Source organism: Buceros rhinoceros, unplaced genomic scaffold, assembly GCF_000710305.1.
Source record: "Buceros rhinoceros silvestris isolate BGI_N320 unplaced genomic scaffold, ASM71030v1 scaffold9028, whole genome shotgun sequence".
NCBI lineage: Eukaryota > Metazoa > Chordata > Aves > Bucerotiformes > Bucerotidae > Buceros > Buceros rhinoceros.
This window is the reverse complement of record NW_010428584.1, coordinates 38262-60785: the sequence shown is the minus strand read 5'-3', so window position 1 is coordinate 60785 and position 22524 is coordinate 38262. Positions and strand designations below refer to the sequence as shown.

The following is a 22524-nucleotide window of genomic DNA, read 5'->3' as shown; positions in this document are numbered from 1 at the left end:
TTTGTGAAAAAACCAGTCCCTTTTTCAAAAGAGTGTTTTTTTTTTTTTTTTTTTTTTTTTTTTAACCTGGTTATCCACTGACAAAAGGATCTGGTATGTGTAATTACAGCTGTTTCTATAATACTGTAGAAATACAACACTGGAAAATATGTTGATGAGGCAGTCTTAGGTCTTTTGAGGAAGAACATAACCCTTAAATTTTGAGATTTCTTTCAACATGCAGAATTATGCAGAAAAGGTTAGGATTAAATTATCTGATCATCTTTCATAATATTTCTGATTTGATTTATTCCTATCAGCAGCCTGAAATCCTCTTCATTAAAGCTGCATGTGTAATAAGAGTGCTAGTTCTTGTTCAGTGTTATTCATATTAATATAAATGAACATAAGAATGTGAGCATGAACGTATTCATACATTATAGTCATATGATAGACATGGAGGAAATCACTTTGGTAGATAATCTTCTCCCTACTGCTTGGATGTCATGAAGCAAAGGGAGATGTTTGTGTCTGTAACGAAAAGACAAAAGCAGCGAAAAGAGATTTCCTAATTTCTGAGAGACACTGATCTTTAATACTTTGAACTCCTTTCACCATGACGGTGGGCAGACTGTGGCAGAAGCTTAGGAAGATCGTGGAGAAGCCTCACTGTTGTGTTGGTAGGAATTGTTCATTGCTGTGAAGGCATCACCTGTAAGCACCTTGCCCCATCTTATGGGTCTTCTGTAACATGATCTTAAATCTTCTCCCCTAGAGAGATTTATGTTCCTTTGAACAGGGAGGTCATTCATAGCTGAATGGCAGGAGAACCATGATTTCTCTTTGATATGGGATACAAGTATGTCATCAAATAGTTCTATGTGATCCTTTCCTCAGTCTGTTCCTTTCCAGTGTCAGGTGACATCTTGCACTACATCCTTTTTTGAGAGCATAAACAGATTATGCTCTTCAGCATTTACATTTTTTGTTCAAAGCTTGAAAATTACTTTCTGAGCAATGAGGACTGGGAGTATCATTAAACAACCTGCAAAAGTTTCACATACTCCAAGGGCTTTTCACCTCCTCATTTGGATGATGAGAAAGTGCATACTTTCTAGGAGTGGGAGGAAAGGTCTGGAGGAAAGCTTGCATATATACTGAGCTCTCCCACCTGCTCAGAGATGATAAAAGCTTTGGAATCAAGGCTTACGGGGTCCTGACACTTTTAGTGGACTGTTTGGGAGTGGAGAAAGCATCAGATTTTTTTTTTCACCTCAGGACCCAGGAAGGGAGAAAAACAAAACAAAACAAAAATGCCACAGGGAAGGAGGAACCACTGGTGTTTTCACAGGCCCTTGGAAGGTTGATGCTTCTTGAGCCTCCTTCCTGCTTTGTCCACACGTTCCCAGCAGTCACAGCTGGCTTGCAGCCAGGCAGTGCCTTATGCTACCTCAGTCAAAGTCTCCTCTCTTTCTGTTAGTGGTGATGTTACCTCCAATGGTCCAGAGCCCAGTCACCAAGTCTCATTCTCTAACAATCCTCTGTTCTGTGGCCCGTTTAAATGGGGTCATATACCAGCAAGGGAAGTATTTTGAACTCAGGTAGGCGAGACCTGGGCTTCCCTTGTTCCTCTACAGAGCAACGCATTTGTTCCAGCAGCAGCTCCGGGAGAGGAAAGTCACCAGTGGCAGTTTCATAGGAGTAGGGAGCGGAGAAGCTAAATCATTAAGATCTAATGACCTTAAATGACTGTCACCACCTAGTAAGAGAGCTGTCCATCACGAGCATGGAAATGGTGGCATAACAAAGAGAGAGGTGAGCACTTGACACAGGGACAGCAACTGGGCATCGGTTAATGCTAGGAACAGCAATGAAGGTGGGAGTGGAGGCATCCGACAGCTACAGCTGGCCTCAGCAAATAGAGCCAAAAGGTGATGTTGCTGCTACTTTCCCAACACCTGAGATTGAGGGCTCCAAAACTAGTTCCTAACGTTGCTTGTTGGTCATTCACAGCAGATGCTTCTTGGCAGCAGTGTCGTTAAGGCTGATAATAAAGTCGGTGTACAGGAGAACAGATGCAAAATACACCACTTTCAGGATTGTTTTCATGGATTGTACTTTCTGCCGTGATCAAGGCCTGAAATACGCATATATATTTACTAGTATTTCTTGGAATGTATATAATAGGTAGGGAAGCTTTTTTCAGAATACTCTGGGCAAGTTTAGGGCAGGTGTCTTCATTTTGTCAAAGGCTAGCCGTGATCTAGTATGTATTATTTTCCAGAATACTAGTGCAGATTTACAACAAGGGTACAAAATGTCGCTGAAGTCACAGCGTGTTTGCAAGAGACTGCTTTATTAATTTACTTTCATGACAAATTAAGTTGATTATTTAAATAGTTCACTGTCTTCCACACCATGTTAAGGCTTCTGGATCTGTCAGGATGATTGTGAGAGAGGGAGCTGGCAGGAATAATACACAGGAGAACTACCCATTAAAAAGATGTATGCAACTGTGCAAAGAAAAAGAAATTATGTACAAAGCTGAAAGTTTCTTTTCTGTTGTAAGAAAATGTGTTTTTACGGTATACAAAAATTACTGAATTATCAAACCTCAAATTACTCATTCAGAACAGCTTAATTAAAATTAATGTAATTGAAACTATATTCCCTCTGCTACCTCTACCTGCACAGCATTTTAAATGATGTTAGGATAGTTATACCCAAGCTACCACATTGTGAACAGCTTTTACAGCACCTCGGTGCATATGCCAGCAAGCAACTGTTGTGTATTTGCCCCATTTTTCATCATAGTCTCTCTCTAAGAGTCTGCTAGGCTTAGAGGCAGCTTATTGGGCTAAATGGACCTTTCTTCTGAGCCAGTATATATATATTTTTTTTTTTAATGTTCCTTTTGTATTTACATAGTAGTTCACATTTTCCAAGCACTTTCCCATCATTAACTCCTTGGGCCCCACAGGTTTCATCAGTAAATTAAATGCGTTCAGCAGTGCTGCCAGGAGCTGAAACTGGCTGGCACAAAGAGTCCATTTCTGTGCTAGAAAAACCCCTAAGTTCCAAGATGCCAACTGATCCGTTCAGAACAGTCCCTAGACCTCAGGAGCGTCTCTGCCCAGGAATTAGTTGGATGGGTGACAGGGCCAAAAGTGTGCTAGCAGCAGCCTGGTTTTTCAGCAGCGGGGCTGTCCATGCTGTATCACACAGAAGTGTCCCCTGCCACTGTGCAGTACTCAGTGCTGCTGCCCTGTAGCATCCCTGGGAGGTGCTGGCATTGCCATTGGGAAACAGCATTGATTCATGGACTCGCCCCCGAAACAGCAATCTTGATGGCTTTCCCAGGTTCTTTTTGATGAAGGTGCCAGCTCGAAGCTGCACACAGTTAAGTTAGGTACCTGTCAATCCACTCACATAAACAAAGGCCCTTTGTCAGATTTGAGCGCTCACTTCTGCAGCCCGAGTTTGATTCTGAACACTGTAAGCGGTGCTGTATCTGTGCTGTAGTCTTGGTATATGCCAAATCCAGTCATAAATTATGAGTTACCCGATGGCAGGAATTCAGCCATGGTAGTTTCAGTCTCACTTTCGGTGAACTTCATCATCTTTCTTGTTGTAAATGGGGTTTGCCCAAGGCCACCCTCAGCAAAGCCAGGGACAAGATTAGAGTAAGTGCATCTTCCTCAGTCTGGTTTCACAGAAGAGACGGCTGCAAATGCAGTTTCCTGGCCAGATTTGGTCCAAGACAACCCCTCATTTTTTTCCAGGTTTATGTAGTGTTCACTTCTTAGGCTACTGACCAGTTGCTGTGCTTTGCTGTGGAAGTCACCACAGTTTGGTGCTGAACAATGTTAAGGTAGCCAGTACTGAGCCTCCTGAGTGCTAAGATGCTTCTCTGTTCTGGTACGGTATGACGGGTTTGGTGTGTGGCCTGCCTTGTGCCTTGAGAGTCCTGCGGAGTTTTGCAAGCCATGATTAAACTATTCAGTGGGGACTTGTGCCGATGTCCTCATTTTGTTCACTATGTGAGAAGGAAGGCTCCAGCAAAAATTGTGCCACACTGCCTGTTCCTAGCTGGGTGCCATCCCCTGTTGTGCTGGTAGTCCCCCAGTTCCCCACTGTTTTGGAGATTTCAACCTGAGAACGCACTGGCTGGGTGAGCTGGCTTCTCACCAGAAAGACTCTGCATCTCAGGGCTTGGCTGGGATCTGCTTAGATGGAAAGCACAAAAGTTCCATTGTTTTTTGTTTTTGTTTTAAGGGTTCTTTTAGCAGTAGCTGAGAGTCACCTGTTTTTCCTGGGCAGAGCTCTTCTCCTGGAGCTACCTGCGTGCAGCCTGGCTGGTGCATCAGTCAGGCAAGGAGGAGTTACAGGTTCTTCTCTCTCTTACAGTGCCTGCAGTATGAAAGACTGTGGTACTTTCAGGCAACAGTGCTGCAGTCACTGAGGTTGTCCTTTCAACTGCTCTTAAGTTCTGTGCCTTTGAACAAAAGAAAGTAACCCCTTAGGTCTTCATGTTTTTCTTTTAGATGAATGTCAGGGTTTGAGGGCTTTTGCTCAGTGGAGTTTCTAACTATACTTTTTGTTTTTCCTCAGTTCTTTTAGCCAGTGATTATAATCTTCTAGTTCAACTTGACAACATCTTTACTGAATCTGGTTATTTCTAACAAGTAAAGCTAATCTTTTATTTTAATATTTCCTCTCATCAGCTGACCTCAACAATGTCAGGTTTTCGGCGTACAGGACTGCCATGAAACTCCGCCGCCTGCAGAAAGCTCTCTGCTGTAAGTATGTGCCTGTGCCTAACCTGCTGCTGGAAGGACTTTATGACCAATGCGGAAGTTTATTCACAACTTTCAGAAGCAGAAAACCTCACCCACACATAGCCCCAGCTCTACCTGGTGCGTGGAAACCTCTCACCTGAAGGGTCTTCTGCTACCACCAGTTTGCACGTTCCTTCTGAAACCAGAGTGCTGAGTGGTCTGCAGATCTGTAAGACCGAGCAGCTGATCAGAAACAAAGCTAGTATCCCCCAGATACTTCTTTTCTCTATGCTCTCGAGCTAGGTGTTTTTACTGTGCTCATTACTGGAGCCACGTCTTTTGTCAGCCTCAACTTTACAGCTGAAGACCAAAGGAAGAAGACTGTAGTGTGTTGGGAACAGTGAGAGTTCAGGTGAAATAGTCACTCCAGAGCTGGAGCTGCTAATGGTTTGTTAAGTTGAATCTTGAACCCTGAGTGGCTGTTGCCTTTAAATGAGATCCTCACAATAAATACTTAGGTTCCTTTTTCCGTAGCTTTTCGTTAGGTTCAGAAGTCTCTCATCAGCCATACATTAGTGTTAGGCATGTTCTGACATTTTCATTCTCAACTGGTGTATGGTATTCTACCTGTGACTGGAGTTATGTTTCCTCTTCAGCTTATTGTAACCTGATAGTGAAACGATTTGCTCACAGTTTTCTTGGCACGTCAATCAGTTGCTAAAGCAAGCAGTTTATTAGGTGGTACAATTTGGAGGGTTCTTAAAATACTTTAACATTCACTATTTGGCTCTTATAGGGTTAAATTTCTGACACAGTTGCAAGCGTCTCAACTGTTGATTTATCTCAAGTTTGGATTTGTGCTCACATGCTTTCTGGAACTGTGTCAAACCTCAGTATTTTTGAGCATGTTTACTTTTAGGCTTATAAGCATGGGTGAATTTCACTAGTGAGCAGACCTTATTTCTGAATTTATTAAAAAATAGAAAAGAAAAATGGTCAAAAATAAACAGTAAGTGAAATGTCCTGTAACATAATGAATTATTTTAACATGAATGCAGTGACAAAGAATAAATTATGATCATTAGAAACACAAACATCTTTCTATGGCACAGCACTCTTGCTGCACTCTTTGTGGAAGGGTAGTGTAAAGAAACTAGAGTGATACGTGGTGAAAAGTACTCATAATTGGTGCAGCACTGAAGTAAGGGACTAAAATTTTTGGAATTACAGGTTTCTGAGGCTGGCAGTACACAAGAGTAACTCCTTACAGGTTTTTATGTCTGATAGTGCAAAACTTCACATTTATCTGTATTACCCTGACTCCTACCACTGAATAATTCTAGACTCAGCTTGGCCTTTACAGTGTGGAATTGTAATTATGCACTGAAGTCAGTTCATCTCTTGAGGTTACACTTAGGCAGGTTTTCTGAGAATGGATGTTTTCAGAGACATGCAGTAGCACTTGCACAGATTACTTTAGCACATTCTTCCTACTTGTATCTAAGGAGAAGTATTTAAGGAATTTGGTTAACAGTCACCGTTCTTACAAATATTTTGCTTGGAGACATCATCACTGTATTTATGTGTTCTATGATTTCAATTTCGCATGTGAATTCAGTTTAATTAGATTTTATTTTAAAAAACCCAACTCATTACAAAATTTTTTTTCTGTAGTTTGTTTTCTAGTAGAAACAGTGTGCTGGGTTTCAGGGCTCCTACACATAGACAACAAACTCTAAATTCCACGTGTAGTAGGTGCTGCTTTCAACTTTTTCTTTTTATTTCACTTCTAAAATTGCAGGAGTTTAGATAGATAAAAGTGTATTTTTTTCTGTAAACTTTGTAAAAAGCAGAGCAGTTTTCTCTACTAAGGAGCACTCTAAAGACACGCACAATAGAAGGCCTGCAGAAGTGAAGGTACAGCCTATTTCTCAGTGGCAAGAATAGAAACGCTTTTAAAAATGAACTGTACTTAGACTTTATTTCTTTTCAGTTTGTAAATCAGCCCGATGAACATTTAGGCACTATGATATTAAACGTGAAGACTATGGAAAATAATAATCCTTAACAAATAAATTCTTGTGTATTGTGTTAGCTTAGAAGAATCTAGTGCGTTGCTCTATCATCGCAGCCTTCAAGATTATTATGGGCATGCCAGATGTAACTACTGCACCTTTTTTTATTTTAAAGTATGGTTTCCTTTGATAATCACATCAAAGCATGCTGACTTTCTTGCTTTGCTACTTTTAAAACATCTGATCTTCAAGTGCAAACCACATCTGAACATTGTGGTGTCAATCAAATGAGATGAATTCACAAACTTTTTTTGGAGGGGCAGCAAAAGAAAATATTCAAGAACTTCCATTAGGGTGCTTTTTTTCCTTTATGGAGGCTAGATTAAATATATTTTTTGTAACGTATCGGCCAACACCAGCAGGTAACAGAGGAGATAATCTTGCATTCTGGGAACACCATCAATACTTTTTATCACCCGCCATACGTTGAGTTTTCCAGAAGTTCAGTGTGTGGCTGCCCCAACATACTTTCCCCTGCCTGTTGTCACTTCTGTCCTTCAGTTGGTTAGTTATTCCAGATTGTCTTCTCTACTTTTCCTGCAATCTGGCCACAGGCTGGTGTCTAGTTACAAACATCCTAATGTTTTTTCCCTTGCTTTAGAGGCCAAAGAAATATTTATATAGATGAGATAGATTTCAAAATAAGCTAAAAGCTTCTGCTCACACAATTTTTGGAGTCAGTTTTTTAATTTTAAACAGAAAAAAATGAAAGTGGCAGAGAACCCACAAAAGGTGCAAAACATGACGTAGTATGTTTTATTTCAATTAAAGCTTTGCGAATCCCTGAATGGTGATCATTATACAACTCTTCAATACATATCTGACTGTTGGGGTTTATCTTTTGAAAGTCTGTCATCCATGGGACCTCTATATTTGCTTTCAGGAAGGAAATACGCAATTCATGGTTCTGGGAGAGGGCCACCCCTACATTTCTTTAATCTTGGTGGGAAAAATGCATGAGGAGCTTAATATGGCAAAGACCAGAGCCGTAAAAAGAAGTTCCCTGAAGTAGAGCTGGTGGCAAGCGCTTTTTGCTTGTTATGAGATGAACGTGTGCTGTTAACTTCAAGGTAGATCAGGAGGCTGATGAAGAACGGGGTGAAAGGCTTTTCAGAAGTTGCTGCTTATTAGTGGGAAAAGCTTTCACAAAGTGGAATGACCCGTGTTTAGCAGTAGCTGCATGTATAATTAAGCTGCCACTCAGATGCCTGAGGAGTTCATTTAATCACCATTGATTCATAGTCTCAAAGGAACTGAGAGTTCAGCCTAAAGCTCAGCGTTAAAGGTGTTGTGAAGGCAGTGCTCTATTTCTAATTTGACTGATAAATTATTAGAAGAAAAGTGTCTTTCTGAGATTCTGAGGAATGGGTCTGATAAATATGCCTTTACGGGATGTAACTGACCTTAGAATAGCTATATTTTATGTGCTAATAGGTTAAATATCATATTCCAAAAGATTTTCTTTTAATAAATTTCTATATGCTAACGTGAAAAAAGTAAAATTCTAATAAAACCCTGCACAAACCCACAGATTCAAGGTTAAATTTCTTGGTGTAATAATGGGGACAGCATTCCAAGCTTTCCTTATTCACTTCAGCACTGGGTATGCCAGGCCTACAGGATGAAATTTTCAGAAGTGCTTAAGGGATTTAGTAGCAGAAGTCCTTATTGATTTCCGATGGTATTTATATTCCTGAAATTCTTTTGGCAATTATGAAATCCCAGCGTACTGTCCATGCAGCGTTACCAAGCAGCCCTGCTGTGTGCAGCTTAAGCATTTTTCATCTCCACTAGGACTTCAAAGGGTCAGTTTCATCCCTGGTAAAATAGAATTCTCAAGGGTGGATTTGGTAAATGTGCCCTTAAGCTGGATCAAGTCCTAAAAAATTCCTGTATGGGGCTCTGCATTTAGCCTCTGCACATTTTTTTTTTTTTTTTAAATGTTATCAAGAGATGTTGCTTACCAGGACTTAATAAAGCACCTTTTTGTTCCAGTGAGAGAAAAACTGGTGCTGCAGTTGGGTCAGTTAATTTCCCAGTTTTGTGAAGAATTTCCCGAATGGTTTTGGGCAGTTCATTTTGGGTCAGATGCTACTCCCTTGAGTTATGTTGAATCCTGCTGCACTTTGTGAATGCTCATGGTATAAGCAGGGCTAACAGCATCTGGGCTTTGATATCCCCATTGCTCACACCCTCGAAATTCATGGGTTTTCATGAGGCAGCAGGAAGATCTGCATCAGAGGTCTCATTTTTCTGATTTCTTGTGTTCTTATTCTTGTTTTAGTTTGTAAACCCAGCATCCCATAACTCTCTGATTTGGTGTCCCTCCAAATGTGATGCCACTGTTAATGTTAGCATGCAGAGACTAAAAGCTGAGAAAGGGAAGTTCTGTTTTGCCTTGGACTTCTGAGTTTCAAAATGCAACTGACTTAAATTGGAATGAAAATTGATTTTTTTTTTAAATGTCAATGACAAAACCCACCATTGTATGTTGACTGATAAATTTAAATGTGTTTTACTCCATGTCATAAAGGTATTTATAAATGTAAATGCTCTGCAAAACTAAAAATGGATACATTTCATTAATAAATGTTGAAAGAGGTAATTTAATGTTTCTGGAACCTGCTTTTTCCTGTTCTCACCAGGGAAAAAGTAACAGAGAGATTAATAGCAGTTCAGTTGTGATTGTTTGCATTTTCCTTGTGGAGTCTGGTTCAGTTAAGATAGCCGGACTTCTGTAAGAAACGGACAGCACGGGTCTGGAAAGCTGATGATGTACTGCGTTTGGGGCACATTTGGTGCAGGCAGTAGTCAAATATTGGCCTATCTGTAGGAAGATAAAACGTGAAATATGTAACTTTTACTTACATAGTAATGTATGTAATATTTCCTTAAGATCCAGTAGCATAATAGGTACTTCACAGCTGGAAATGAACCAGATTTCACTTTTGTAAAGGCTGCCAGCTGAGTAAACAGCACACCTGCAGGAGTCTTGACCAGTCTTGCATATGACTTTCGTAGGACATAAAATGTCCTCTGGCCAGGCATGTAAGCCAAGTAAATTGTTCTATTTACTTTTCAGGTACAAGTAATACAACCACTATTTCTCTTCAATCTTTACTGTGTTTTGGTTGTTTTTTTTTGGTTTGGTTTGGTTTTTTTTTTTGTTTTTTTGAATTATTTTAACAGTGGATCTCCTGAGTCTGTCTGCTGCATGTGATGCCTTGGACCAGCACAACCTCAAACAAAATGACCAGCCGATGGATATTCTGCAGATCATTAACTGCTTAACTACCATTTACGATCGACTGGAACAAGAGCACAATAACCTGGTCAACGTTCCTCTCTGCGTGGACATGTGCCTCAACTGGCTGCTGAATGTCTATGACACGTATGTATGGGTGCTCTGAACACGGGGTGTTCGAGAGCTTTCCCAACAGCGCAGGGGGAAGGGGTAATGAGCCGTCTGCCTCGTTATAAATTGAATGGCTTGAAACTGAAAAAAAACAATAGTTGAAGTGAAAGTTTAATAAACCTAATGGTTTAATGGTTGCATTTAGCTGAATCAGTACAGCCCTCGGTTAGGTGTACAATCCTAGGTTTATTAAGCTAAGGAATGAGAGAGATGGAAAACACAACTTTTTTAAACAGATTTCTGTGTTCAGAGCGATTCTGGGACTGCACGTCTTCAGCAGGTCATGGCTTTGCATGGCTTTTTAAATTTATTTAGATAAAGAAATTCAAGAGAATTATCAAGAAGCAACAGTATGAACACCATGATATAGACTCTTGCGTGTGTCTGTACTTCCAGATGTTAAACCTTTCCAGAGCTGTCCATTTTCTGTAGCTATCAACCTACAGTCCTTTTTCAAAGATGGAAGAGGTTAGCGGTCAGGAGATTTGAGGAGTACTTAATCCGAAATTTAATGCAACAGAATAAAATTACCTTAACAATAATTGTGTGTTTTCCTAGTCAGTGGGTTAATGATGTGGCCCATAACACATAGACAAATTCCAGCACATGTTTGTAAGCTAATTTTAGAATAAGCCATTATTTTTGTATTTGGTGTATTTAGAGAAAAAAATATCAGTGGAAATTTTTTTTTTTTAGATTCTTATCAGCCACCTTCAGCCAGGCGTGATCATTGCTGTGGCAAAATAAACATTTGCATATAGAAAATGGAAGGACGTGGTTCAATTATTGTATTTCCATTGGCATTTTGAACCATACTGAACTGGAGTGCTATAACATTGTTCTTCTACCCACCTCTTATCACAGCACTGGAGCTTCAATGGTCACCTCCCAAAATAAAGTACGGATTTGTACAGAGTCTCTCTCTGCAGGATCACTCCCAATAAGCCAATTGCTTATGACAACCTCTGTAGCAGATGCAATATCCTGTGAAATGGATTACTCAGTTTACGTAGTATTTTTCTGTAGTGTACTGGTAGTAGGGAATGGGGCCGTATACATTTAAGAGCCAGGTCTCATTTCTTTAGTCTGCTTTGGCTCCCACAGAACTCCAATCCACTTCTGAGTTACCATCAACCATAAATAACATATAACCGAAGATACCCAGTTAGTGAAACACAGGTAAGATGCGGTGGGGTTGTTAATCCAGAACAGCCACGCTAGAGGCAGGGAGGGAAATCAAGGTCATTCTGCTGGCTGCTCCTGAGCTGGACCATCCGGTTTAGATTTACCACATCTAGTGTCTCTGTTGCACTCTGCTGAAAGTACAACATTAGAAATTATAATTGGCTGCCTCCAGGCAATTCCCTAGGTATGCTAGAGAACTGTATATTGCAGGACACAATTAAACAGAGAGGTGTTTTATGTGTAAGGAAAGCTCGTAGCCATTTTGCCGAAATTCAGGTTTGAATTATGCTGGTAAGAGAGGTGACCTTGGGGTTACATGTGTTTAGTTTTCATTGTAAACTTAATAGGCAGAGATCAACCAAAGTGCATAGCAGTGTTGGAGACATTTAATTAAATGTACTGAATCTTTACTTTTCTTATAATTGAAAACTGTCATTTGTAAAGATATTAATCAAATTCACAGTCAATGACTGATCTAATTACGGGCACAGCTCTGCAAATCCAAGTCGTTTCAGATTTGTTTTAATTGATCAGTCACTCATGCTCATTTGCAGTAGCATGCTAAATTATTGGTTTGACTTGGGAGGAGAGGAGAGTGAACTGAACAACTCATGATTCGTGCAAGATTCAATTTAATATGCCTTGCAGGGAAATCATCATTCTACATTCTTCTCCTGTATAATTTGCATGCGCCTGGTATTCATCAGCAGGAGTTTCTCAGGGCACAGATGATAATTAATTTGGAAAAGATTTGAGGAGTAAGAGCAGTGTGGAAAGCATCAGTAAACAAGTGCTTATATGTGATAAAAAATAATGCAAGATTCTTTAGCGGTTGCAAATTCTAAATTCAGCTTTGTCCACCGGTTTCCACCTGCTCCTTTTACAGGGTTTGCAGGGGAGATGTGTGGGTAAATGAGCACTGCTGGCTCCTACAGTGCTTTCATAGGATTAAAAAGACAACGTGCATCTTTGCTGGACAGTACAGCCTGATGCATGACTATGGTATGCATGTACATGATTTACGCTGTTCCCGGTATTGTTCTTACTGGTGACTCTTCAGTAAGGCTCTGCTTCAAAAATGTCGGCTTTAGGCATTAGCTTTCTATGTCGTACATATCTTCATTTGCTATAGATGTTATATACTAGAAATGCTATCATAAATAAAAGTCTTAGAGGAAACCAGCAACTGGAAGTAAGTTGGGCTAAGCCAGAGGACTGAGAGAAGATGTGAAGGTTTGTCATTGTGTTGCCTGCAGCGCAGAGGAGGATGTTTTTCTCACAGTCACGTTAAAAAGCAAAGTAATAGTGCAGGCACGTTACAAGGCAGGAGTGACCGTGAGGGAAAGGCTGACCAGCGGCAGCATGGGGACCAGTGTGGAGCACACCAGCCCCTCGGCACTGCACAGGGGAGGTCTGAGTGCTGCCTAGAGGAGCTCAGAATCCACACCGTGTTGTTAAAGGCATAACTGTGCAGCCTGCCTGCCATCTTACAATTTCTAGGCAAGCTTCATCGTTCACCTGACTATCTTACAAGTGCCTCTGTCACTGCATACTGCTGGCAGAGGCTGCTTTTTTGTGCTTGGCTCCCTGTTGCCTTCTCAAATAAGTGAGGGCAGGGCTGACAGACAGTAAGCAAAGACTTTCCAAAAACAACTGCTACATCTCATTTCTAATGAAAGCGAAGCTACATTGTCTTTGGCAAAAGGGGTAGTTTGCTGCTCTGTCGGGGACCTCATCTGCTCTGAGAAGAGCTCAGCAGCAGTTCATAGAGAAGCCTGTTCAAATAAGTGTCATGTAAAGACTCTTTACTCTCACTGTTGTCATAAAGAAGGAGGTGGATAATTATTTCCAAATGAGACTGTTTCTGGTTGAATTGATACAACAGCACAATCCCATGCAGCTATGCCTGTGAAGCCACAACCACATTTTATATTTCTTTTTTATAGTTTACCTAATAACTGGCCAGCATGTGCTACGCAACATGGTTCTGTGTGGGTCTTCATTTATGATGGCTGTGGTACTGCAGTGAACTTCATTGTAGTAAACAAATTATGACATGAATGGATCATATTAGCAGCCAATGTTTCTTTTTCCTTAGGGGTCGAACAGGAAGAATCCGTGTCTTATCTTTCAAAACTGGTGTTGTATCCCTTTGTAAAGCACACCTGGAAGACAAATACAGATGTAAGTGAATGCAATTCGTTTGGGTTTGCTTTATATTCTGTTTTTATTCCTCCTGTTTATTTCGTAAACATTTAAGTGCATACAGATACCGTCTTTTAGATAGTTCAGATGCAAAGTGTGTTAATTTGTTTCATCTTGTTCTTCTAAATTATTTGGTCAGTATGGTTTTAGGTAGTTTAGCACAGCAGTCTCCAAATGTTTTTGATCACGCCTCTACCAGTAAAAAATTTCTGAGTATGCACCACCAATAGGTACATATTTATTTATGAATTGTATACATGTCACTGTACTAATATATTATGTACATTATAAAACATACAAAAAATAGAAATTGAGAAAGGATGCAATAAACATGAAATAAACATTGGTTTTAAATTTAAAATTTCATTTGTTAACAGTAGAAAAAATATTTCATTACTGCACCCTAATGGATTATCTTGCACACTCCCTGGGGTTTGGGAGACCATTGGTTTAGCACACCTTCATACATAAAAATGCATGTCCAACATCTTGCATTACACCATTTTATAATATATGGACTTCTTAAAATGTTTTGCACGATGTGGTTAGTCTTATTATATACCTTTAAATAAAAATTAAAGGTATGAAAGTTTTGCATATTTTAGTAGACCAAATTTCTAAATACTTGAAAAAATTTCACTTGACGTTTTAGTTTTATCTGACTAATGAATCAGTTCATTAGTGAGGCTAGGATCCAAAACAGAACTACTGGTAAGAGTAGTTCTCAAGAGTTACGTTCTGGTTAAATTAACTAGTATCACTCATTCATCCATTTGAAAAAAAAAAAAAACCAAACCACTAAAAAACACCATGTAGAGTTTGACCCAATACCAAAGCAGTCCTTTGTCAGTGGTTATTATTCTGTTCTTCTACTAATGAAGAATACTAAAGAGAAAACAGGCAGTTGCAACAACGGAGTCTGTGCGTGACTGGTGGTGTGACTGATAATTGGATCAGATATTAGGGCAAGCACTATGAATGTCACAGTTTAGATCTGTACATGTTTCACGTGGGTGTTGTGAAAAAGTGTTCAGAAAATCTTTTACTAAAATTACTCAGTACAGATATTTTCCAAAATCATAATTCGTCAGGGATTATAAGGGTTATGAAGGAAAACATTTATTCATATTTTACAATCTTCTGCAGTGTGTGTGTGTGTGGTAATGCATAACCCCACTTTTTAAGGCTGTAAAGCACTTAATGATGGGGAAATTGAAAGCTGAATCGTTTGTGGGAGAGAAAGGAATTATCTCAGCCAGGCTGTGGTCTGGCTTCACCATCCATGCTGAAGACGTAGTGCAGTTGCTATTAGCACTGCCGCAAGTGTGCGATGAGTCACACGCCTTAAATGTTGTTCTCTCATTTGTGCATCAGAGCAGAGTTGGTTGTGCTGGAGCACTAGTCTTCAGGCTTGCAGAAGTGATGGAAGGATTTGTCCCAAAATTATTTTTTATGAAACTAGAAAACTAGACTTGGCAAGAATGAAAGTCATGTAATTAAAAAATAATCCTTTCTCTATCCATTCCTTTATTCCTTCAAAGAAAACACATGTCAAAGCTGCACTAGGAAAGTTATCTCAAGCAGTGCTCAAGCACCTTTATAATTGTATCCCTGGTGAAATATTGAGGCAACGTCAAGAAAAGGGCATTATTTTATTCTAGCTGTCTCCCACTCTCTTATTTAAAAAAAAAAACCCTCTTTGAAAAGTAAGGAGAATTTATTGAGGTCGTGAATTGTCAGCAGGGTTATTACTAATTAAATATTTCAGTTAATGCTCAACCTGATTTTTCTCAGTATTATGAACTCGAAAACCTCTTCAATGCATATGTAGGATATATATAGTTCCCACCAAATTAAATTGAACTTAGGAAGGGATAATGATTTTGTCCTGTAAGGATTCTTTTCTAGAATGGTGCAGTAACAGAACATGGCTTCAAGTGATGTTTCATTTCAGAGATGAAAACTTAATATGATGTTAACATTCCTGGTGGAGGGCAGGTTCTGTCACACTGTTACATTTTTCTTTCATTTAAAAAATACTCTTCGATTAAAAGATGATGATATATCAAAGTTAGGGAGCTCTTGTTTTTCAGTTCAACTCATCTGAAAAGTAAATGGATTTTCTGAGGTGTGGGTTGATTGCTGAAGCTTGAATGTGTGCTGTATGTTGTCTGGGATTATTTTACTGTTAAATGATATTTTTAAAACATTTATGTTGCTGTGGCTCAAAGACCCTGCTGTTTAGTTAGCTGTGGTACAGAATCACAGCTGCTATTATAAGCAATGCCACAGGCGCTATGTTAGAATGGCCTTTCTTCCCAGGTACAAGCTGATAATGCTATTAAAAGTTATCACTAGACTGCACGTTTAACAGAAAGAAAACTGCTTATGGGAAGAGAAGACACATTTGAATTCATGTCTGCCAAGGCTATTGACCATACACACAAGCTTTGGAAACGATACAGACTTCTATGCCATTTGCCGTATCTTGGTAGTGATGCTTTAGCTCTGGTGTCCTTTTTGCTTCCCCCAGACCTGTTCAAGCAAGTGGCAAGCTCCACGGGCTTCTGTGACCAGCGCCGGCTGGGGCTGCTGCTGCACGACTCCATCCAGATTCCTCGGCAGCTGGGGGAAGTGGCCTCCTTCGGCGGTAGCAATATTGAGCCGAGTGTCAGAAGCTGCTTCCAGTTTGTAAGTTCATGTTTGCTCACTGTTAATTTTCTGATTTGTATTTTGTGTCGAGGTAGCATGTTCATTCTGAAAAGGATTAAAAACCTGGAAGAAGGATGAGGGTACTGAGTGTCATTTAATGGTGGTGTTTACTGGTGTATTAAACCATTCCTTTGATGAGATGTGTTTGAATTAGCCTGTTTTTCTGGCCGTGGTGGAAGAAGCCCAGGTTATGCTGTTATGCAGACAGCAAATAATTGTCATCAAGGCTTATATTGTAACTGAACCCTGCAGAGAGTTTAAGTCTTTGTTACTGCAGCTTCTGGTTTTACAGTTTTCTATTTCCAGCAGTAGATCACAGTTTATTGCTGTCATTTAGGTGAACAGCAAGGGTTAATCTGAATTTTTAGTATATGCATAATAGTGATAGCCAGGTGCCCAGGGGAGGGATAGGAAAGGAGGAACTGCCAGCATTGCTGTCTAGGAGCGAGGAGTGCTCTATGAGCACCTTCCACTGCTTAAATGGGTAATGCTGGTTTTCTTTTAAGGAGCACTGAGAGAATTCCTGTCCCGTCTGTTGAGGAGTACACCGCAAACTGGTGGCTCTTTTTCAAACTTGTAAAATATTTAATCTGGGGAGGAAGAGAATTAAGGGGATTATTCATCGTTATTCTAACCACCAGCAGAATGCACAAGATGAAGGCAGCTGCTTAATGAAAAGGTAGAGGAGAGGAGAGTAATGTATGGTCTGTGATTAACTCTCAATGCATCTTCTGCATTACAATGGAAGAAACCTCTTTTCCCATCCCCCAAGTGTCCCTGGGGTATTTTTTGGTTGGTTGGGGGCGGGAGGGGAGGATGTTGTTTGCTTTTTTGCCTGCTGCTCAAGTTATGTAGTGTTTATGTAGTAGTTTCAGTTCTGTAGTAAGCAAAACACAGCAAGTTTTTTCAATGAATATTAATGCTTAGAAGCAGTCTTACACACAATGACTATGAAAAGAATCTAATCCTAAAATTGCCACAAGCTTCAGTTGTGATGGGACGTTTGCTTTCTGTATTTTTTAAACTTCTTTTGACAGATCAGTTCTCTAGGACTCACATTTTCCCATTTCCACCATTCTTGTCTCGACCTTTCATAATTCCCATCTGTATTTGATGCTATTTCCAAATGTCTTACAGGGCCTTGTCCTGGGTGGATAAACTGTGCGTAGTTCTTGATAGCTGGGTTAGACCCTGCTGCGGCTTTCAAGCCTCAAATTCCCCATTGGGCTGTCAAGTGAAACACAAAATGATGCTGCAGCAAATCCATGGTCAAAATTTCATTTGTGCAAATGAGCTTCCTCAGAAATTAGGAGTGGCTGGATCCTATCTTATTCCCAAGCGAAAGGCAACAGCGCTTAGAACACTGTTGAAAAACTGATAAGGAAAGTGACCTCAGAATCTGGAAAAAAAATATGTTTTTTTTTGAAAGGGGACTGCCATTCTGTGTGCTTTACACTAGGAAAGAAAACAATAAAATATATAATGATGAAATGCCAAAACCCATTTTTTATGAAGTAGGAAAAAGACCTTGGAATAAATGTTTATTTGAATAAAATGAGTTAGCAACATTGTCATTACAAATGAAGATCTGCCAGCAGACTGAATGCTGTATCACACCTAGCTGATGGCATTTCTAGAAACAGCCCGAGCATAGCTGGGCACGACCTTTGACGTGTGCATAAATAAGAACATCAGAAAACCTGAGGTTTCCTTCTCTTACCTGCACTGAAAAATAGGTTTTAATCTTACCTGCAGTAAGAGGACTTTCATGCTCTTTTTCCTCTGGGTGAAGCTTCATTTTAACTTGCAGCGTGGGAGGGTGGGTTGTGACCTGGGTTGCAGCAGAACATGCAGTCTTCTAGGAGAACCAGAGAGGGGGAGGGAGGCTCAGCCAAGGAGGGGTAATACGAAAGTAGGTGACATGGAGTCCTAGGAGAGAAGGAAAAATTCAAGTGTAGAGAGAACCCTGATGGAGAGTAAGAAGGGATTAAAGAATGGCAAAACTAAGGGCCATCCTTAGGGAATGAAGGTAAGAACAATAGTAAGAAATATAATGATGAAGGGAAAAGAAGGGTGTATAGGACGGGGCATGAAAGAAAGGAGCAACCAGAACTGGAGATGGGGGAGGGAATAAGACCTTTCCAGGAGCAAGGGTGAAGGGCATCCTGCATCCTTTTGCTGTAGGATGGTGGTGCACAAGGGTCTTCAGGCTGGGGGTGCAGCACAGAGATGCCTGAGGTGGGGAGCAGGGAGCAGCTGTGGAAACAGAGCGGCTGGAGGAGCAGGACAGCCAAGGAGGATTGCACACAGCTCCCGGCTCCACAACCTCCTTTTACTGAGTGAGATAATTCAATTTTAAAAATATTGTGGAGATTCATAGTTTACATTACTGTGTGGAGAAACTAAATTAAGTCTTTCTTTGAACACCCACAGTGAGGAATGCTTTTTCTTCAGAGGTGTTTTTTTTTTTTTTTTGCTTCCTTCTTTTTTTTCTTTCTGGTGATGATAAGCCAGAAATAAATTGCAGTCATGACAGAGTCTGCAACAAATGCGTGCTTCAGAAATGGCTCTCCCAGCCCCCTTAAGTTAGGTGCCCTGGCAACAGCCTTGTCTGTCTGCACAACAGCAGAAAAAAAGGGATGTTTACTCTTCCCAGCAGTAACAGGGGAAGTCTTTCCTGGTGTTCATTTGATGTGTCCTTGGGAATGAGGGTTGGGGAGGGCAGGCTTCCCAGCCCTGCTGTTGGCAGCAGCCTGCCTGCTCCTGCCCCACTCCCTGCTCGGTGAGCAGATCCCCTTACCTCAGGCTGCTGCTGCTACCCTGTTGGTTTTCAGCACAGACTCTTCCTTTCCTTAGCTTTCTTAATATACAGGAAGGTGCTTATAGTAATAGTTCGGAGAAAATGGGACTCATCCCCCTGCCTCACCTAGAAAACAGGTAATTTCTGCTTTAAGATTTTAAAGAATAAATATTTTTAAGCAAGAGCAAAGACTATATTTCAGACTGTATCAGACTATAGTTACACTATCAGGCTATAGTTCTGATTGGGCTCAGGCTGCTTCAAAGCAATCTATAGATCCATGAAAAACTGATTGAATTCAGTATTACTGCAGTGTGAAAGCACTTTCCTTTTAGTTCTGTGATGGGTACATTTTTTAAGTAAACAGGACAAGGAATTGATACAGACTGAAGGACATACACACTGTGTCGTAATCACAGTGGAAAATTATTAATATGCTTTCCTTTTATAGTGTAAATAGGTCCTAGGAATTCACATCGCTGTTGCAGATGGGCTATTGGGACATTTAGGAAGTGTGGTTCAAAACCAGAGTGCAGCTTGGATGAAAATGTCTCTTGGTGTTTCTCAATAAAAGTTTTGGATATTTGGTTCTTGGTTATAAACGCTTTAAAGTATGCTTTCTTCTGAGTGTGTGCTTGAAGTAGAGTACTTGATGTGAAACACTAATACAAATGAAGCTAAAGAGTAGTAAAATATGTACAGTTAATCCATATCTATATTTCAGACCTTCTTGTTTCATTTCACTTTGACAAAGTATTTTAATATTCTGTGTTCCATAGTCTTAATTTATAGCTTTGTACTCGATCAATGATAAGGCAAGATCAGCCTGGTTTTTACAAGCACTTAGCTGTATCCAAATCCAGTGTATTTACTCGGACAAATAAAAACCAAAATAGGGACCTGTTAGTCCTTTTAGGTGGAGTTTGGGTGTTGCGAATCCTGGGCCAGGACCCTGATAATGACTTTGGCCAGGAATGCTGTAATTTGAATTGGTTGGGCAGTTGTTTTGTGAGGAGTTTTGGGGTTTTTTTAACAGTTGCCAAATAGCAATACTGTATGCAAATAACTGTATAGTTATTGAGCGAACTGTATGAAAATAAAGTACAAATGCAGTGTTATTGTCGAGGGTTTCATCTCTTTTGAGAGATCCAGGCAGCCCTTGTTTCTATTCATAGGGTATTGCTTCTGCTTTTGGCTCTGACCGGGGCGAGCTTGCCTAAGGGAACAAGCAAATCCGTCCACAAGCTGCTATACTGTAGATATAAAACAGCAATGCTGGGTTTATTTCGGCAGGATTTTGTGAACCTGTGCCTGACTTTGGGAGGCACTCTTGAAGAGTCCTACAAGTGAACTGCTTTAAAGATCTGTTTTTAAATGATGTAGGGCATGGGGGATGGGGAGCACGGAGATGGTGTTTTTCAAGTGTGGATGATGTAAAACTGTACACTAATTCGCTTCTGGGTTTGTGATATTTTATTTTATTAGTCTTTGGCACAACACTAAAATCACCAACTGGAGTAATCAATGTGTTCAAGTATAATGCAGAGGGTTAAAGTAATGAACGTAAAAATTTGCTCCCAGGGTCACAGAATCACAGAATTATCTGGTTGGAAGAGACCTTTAAGATCATCGAGTCCAACTGTACACCCTGAACTGCTAAGGTCCCTAAAACACATCCCTCAGCACCACATCTACACGTCTTTTAAACGCTTCCAGAGAAGGGAACTCCACCGCTTCCCTGGGCAGCCTGTTCCGATGCTTCACAACCCTCTCTGTAAAGAAATTCTTTCTAATATCTAACCTAAATCTCCCCTGGCGCAACTTGAGGCCATTTCCTCTAGTCCTATCACTTGTTAGATGGAAGAAGAGTCTGACTCCCACCTCACTACAACCTCCTTTCAGGTAGTTGTAAAGAGCAATAAGGTCTTCCCCGAGTCTCCTCCAGGCTAAACAACCCCAGTTCCCTCAGCCGCTCCTCATAGGACTTATCCTCTAGACCCTTCACCAGCTTCACTGCACTTCTCTGGACACGCTCCAGTGCCTCAATGTCCTTCTTGAAGAGGGGGGACACAGTACTCAAGGTGTGGCCTCACCAGCACTGAGTACAGGGGGACAATCACTTCCCTCCTCTTGCTGGCCACACTATTGCTGATACAAGTGACAGATTTAAGTTGTTCCTATCACCCAAAGTTACCTTTATAATAATTCTCTCTTTCTTGACCATGAAATAGACTTGTTCAGAAACAATAAATTCTTCACCTTTGTTTTCTTACCAGCCAGCAATGGGGAGAACACATGTTGAGCAAGCCGTTCAAGAGTGAAAGATGAGGTTGAATGGGGTTCGTTCTGAATCCAGGGAGACAGGGCTGCTGTTCATGGCTTGCTCTGTATTTTTAAACCTCAACAAGTTATAAGAATCCCACTCCTCAGTTTGGTTTGTCCAAAATAGTACCTTCCTAGACTAAGGTAAAGCTTTCCATCCCAGATGAAAAACACCATTAAATTAACAATGTTATTTCCAATTAATTTTCTATGCTGCCCATAAATAGAGTATAGTCAAAAATGTCAGAAATTTGTGCTGTATTGTCTGACCCAGTCCAAAAACATATCATGTTGTTCATACAAAATCACAGCTGTATTTTGGAGCACATTTTATATTATGGATAGATGAAGTTAATATAGTATAGAATGTTTTTTAAACTACTAGTTGGAGAAGAGAGGGGAGAAAACAAAAAAATTCAACTCCCAAGTATTGCACAAAGATGCTAGCACCACCCAACTTCCTATTCCTCCATTGTTTCTGCAAAATAAGTACTGAAAAACAGATGTCTGCAACATAATGAATTTGAATGTCCCCTATAACAAATCGTTACTTGTAAGCTGGAAAGGGCTTTATGAATTTTACTTTATGATTCACTCGGTTATTACCATAAAAATTGGGAGTTACACAGAAATGTGTTCATGAGAAAAAACAATATTCTTTACGGCTTGATCTTGTTGGTTCAGATACGAACTGTATGAATTCAGACTTCTTCCCTTATGTAAAATCTTCAGCTGCTGCCTTCACTGGATTTAGAGATTATTAAAAAAAAATCATAATAGCAGCTCAGGGAACAGTCGAGAACTGACTGTCCTATACTCTCTGACCCTGACCAGCTTTTCTTCACGTGGCTTTAAGTCTTCATGTAATATAATTCGGAACCAGCTGTGATACATTTTAATGCACCTAATCTCTCTGAGCACAGGTTTTGTACAGCCAGCGTGCAGAGCTCTGGGCAGGCAGCTGTTGGGTCTGGTGGCGGTCGTCAGTGGCTGCAAAATTAAAATAGATCTTTGGATGTCACAGAAAGTCTTTCATCACCGCAACATTTTCCC

General features: G+C 40.3%; 1 protein-coding gene across 1 annotated transcript in view; it reads left to right on the top strand.

Moving 5' to 3' along the window:
- The window catches only part of DMD (dystrophin), a gene marked incomplete at both ends in the record, with an annotated part of 62150 nt that overhangs the window by 6977 nt on the left and 32649 nt on the right, over positions 1 to 22524 (top strand). Inside the window, 4 exons of the mRNA XM_010142331.1 lie at positions 4704 to 4778; positions 10022 to 10223; positions 13531 to 13616; positions 16171 to 16328. Coding sequence (XP_010140633.1) covers positions 4704 to 4778; positions 10022 to 10223; positions 13531 to 13616; positions 16171 to 16328 — 521 coding nt within the window. The remainder of the gene's footprint in view (positions 1 to 4703; positions 4779 to 10021; positions 10224 to 13530; positions 13617 to 16170; positions 16329 to 22524) is intronic.